The sequence below is a fragment of the Odocoileus virginianus genome, chromosome 24, assembly GCF_023699985.2.
Source record: "Odocoileus virginianus isolate 20LAN1187 ecotype Illinois chromosome 24, Ovbor_1.2, whole genome shotgun sequence".
In the NCBI taxonomy this organism is placed as follows: domain Eukaryota; kingdom Metazoa; phylum Chordata; class Mammalia; order Artiodactyla; family Cervidae; genus Odocoileus; species Odocoileus virginianus.
Window position 1 is genome coordinate 29,182,676 of NC_069697.1, and position 2,721 is coordinate 29,185,396.

At 42.8% G+C, this 2,721-nt stretch overlaps 1 protein-coding gene across 1 annotated transcript; it reads left to right on the plus strand.

Annotated features, from left to right (window-relative positions):
• Positions 1–970: 970 nt before the first annotated feature.
• On the plus strand, positions 971–1,888 carry LOC110146742 (olfactory receptor 8S1-like). Its single transcript, XM_020907705.2, has one exon. It carries the CDS (start codon positions 971–973, stop codon positions 1,886–1,888), a length of 918 nt encoding a protein of 305 aa, XP_020763364.2.
• The last annotated feature ends 833 nt before the right edge of the window (positions 1,889–2,721 follow it).

The window sequence follows — 2,721 nt, forward strand, 5'->3', positions numbered from 1 at the left end:
TTACACAAGAGATTGAGCATTGAGATTATGAGCAGAGGTTGTGCCCATATTGGTCACAGTTTCCTATGATCACCTATATAACATCTGGAATATTGCTGTGCCCCTTTCTCTTTAATTAATTTCCTGTCTCTTTAATTAATTCCCTTTCTCCTCACTCTGCAAATCTCCAGCCACTACCCCTCTTCACTTTCCATTATTGACCCTATTTAAATAGTGAAAAATAAAAGCCATTTTTTTATGGCAGATTCCTTTTTAAAACCAAATCTACTTACTTCATGCATGTTTGGTGACGTACACCCTCTCTCCTGCCTTTGGCCATGCTCTGCTTCTGCTCTGAGACCCAGCTGCTCTCAGACACCATTGCTGCAGTTTTCTCTTATTCCTCCTGTAATTTCTCCCTCTTTACTAGTTTATTATCAACAGTTCACAAACATCTTCAAGTAACTTTAATAATAAAACAGTAGCAAGTATACTGTAAGACATTAAAGAAAGAACAAAAAAAAGTGGAGAGGGAGTTGATCTAGGGTTGGGATCCCACAACCCAAGTTGATCTAGGGTTGGCATCCCTGGTGGCTCAGAGGGTAAAGCGTCTGCCTGCAATGTGGGAGACCCGGGTTTGATTCCTGAGTCGGGAAGATTCCCTGGAGAAGGAAAAGGCAACCCACTCCAGTACTCTTGCCTGGAAAATCCTGTGGATGGAGAAGCCTGTAGGCTACAGTCTATGGGGTTGAAAAGAGTTGGACACAGCTGACCAACTTCACTTTTCACTTTTTGGGATCCCACGAAAAAAATTATTACAGGTTTTGGTAAACTTAGAGACTTGAGGAAGTTTATCATTTCAGAACTTACATTTTTGAGTAGGCATAAAGCTTTGTGGGTGGAGAGGGTTAAAACACTTGGATATTTGTTATGCATCAGAAAATATTTCACCTGATTTTTTTCTTGCAGTCCCAAGAAAATACCAGAGGCAATGAGAAACCACAGTGTTGTCTCTGAGTTTGTTCTCCTCGGGCTGTCTGCTGATCCCCAAATCCAGGCTCTGCTCTTTGTGCTGTTCTTTGTTATTTACATCCTGACCCTGATGGGGAACCTGATGCTGCTGCTGGTGATCAGGGTGGATTTTCAGCTTCACATCCCCATGTACTTTTTCCTGCAACAGTTGTCCTTTCTGGATCTCTGCCACTCTTCTGTAACTGTACCCAAGCTATTGGAGAACCTCCTGTCTGAGAAGAAAACCATCTCAGTAGAGGGCTGCATGGCTCAGGTCTTCTTTGTGTTTGCCACTGGAGGCACAGAATCCTGCCTACTTGCTGTCATGGCCTATGACCGCTATGTTGCCATCACTTCTCCTCTGCTCTATGGCCAGGTGATGAACAGACAGCTGTGTATGGGGCTGGTGGGGGGCTCATGGGGCTTGGCTTTTCTGGATGCTCTCATCAATATCCTTGTAGCTCTCAACTTAGACTTCTGTGAGGCTCAAAATATCCACCACTTCAGCTGTGAGCTGCCCTCTCTTTACCCTTTGTCTTGTTCAGATGTGTCTGCAAGCTTTACTGCCCTGCTCTGCTCCAGCCTCCTGCATTTCTTTGGAAATTTCCTCTTGATATTTTTCTCCTATGTTCACATTTTGTTCACCATCCTGAGCATCAGCTCTACCAAAGGCAGAAGTAAGGCCTTTTCTACCTGTTCCTCCCACCTTACTGCAGTGATCTTCTTCTATGGCTCAGGTTTACTCCGCTATCTCATGCCAAATTCAGGATCCATTCAAGAGCTGATCTTCTCCTTGCAGTATAGTGTGGTCACTCCCATGCTGAATCCTCTCATCTACAGCCTGAAGAACAAGGAGGTGAAGGCAGCTGTGAGAAGAATGCTGAGAAGATGTTTCTAGTGTTTCAAATCATAGATAAAAAAATCAGAATGATGAGGAACTTGGGTAGAATTGCAATAAATAATGCCTGAATATTTAGAAGAATTCTGTGATATAAGGATCTGCAAGATGTCATACATTTTTTCTTGAAAATACTTGAGAAAAGGTGAAGATGTTTTATGGAATGATACCAGTTTCATCCTAGTTAGAGGAAGGTGGCTAGATGAACCTTTTATCTTGCAATTCTTCTTACAAAAATATTTAATTTATTACGTAAAGTATGGTAGGTATTGTTATTATGTTCTTAGGCATTCTTTACCATTTTTCCAGTAACTAAACTCCAACTGCAGTCTCATAGAGATTGTTAATCACAGTGTCCCCAAATCTTCCCCATCTCTTCTCATTACTCACATATCCTTTTTGACACAGTGGCTGGTACAGGAATGAGCACATGGCCAATGCCAGATCATTCACCTTCTTAACATATTTGAAATTGTTTATTTTATTGAATCTACATGTTCCAATAGAGATTACAAGTAACGCATTTGTTTATCCTACCTTCAAACCATTTACCTAATGCCCAACCATCTCCAGCTTTGTGGGAGCCCCATGACAAAAGATTTCCTGGTTCATACATGTGTATGTGTACATGCTCAGTCACTTCAGTCGTGTCTGACTCTTTGCGACCCTATGGACTGCAGCCTGCCAGGCTCCTCTGTCCATGGGACTCTCCAGGCAAGAATACTGGAGTGGGTTGCTGTGCCCTCTTCCAGGGGATCTTCCCAGCCCGGGGATTTATCCTGCATCTCCTGTGTCTCTTGCATTGCAGGCAGATTCTTTGCCACTGAGCTATC

Excerpts from the sequence above, each read along its gene's own strand:
- LOC110146742 (XM_020907705.2), top strand. The coding sequence starts at position 971 with ATGAGAAACCACAGTGTTGTCTCTGAGTTTGTTCTCCTCGGGCTGTCT.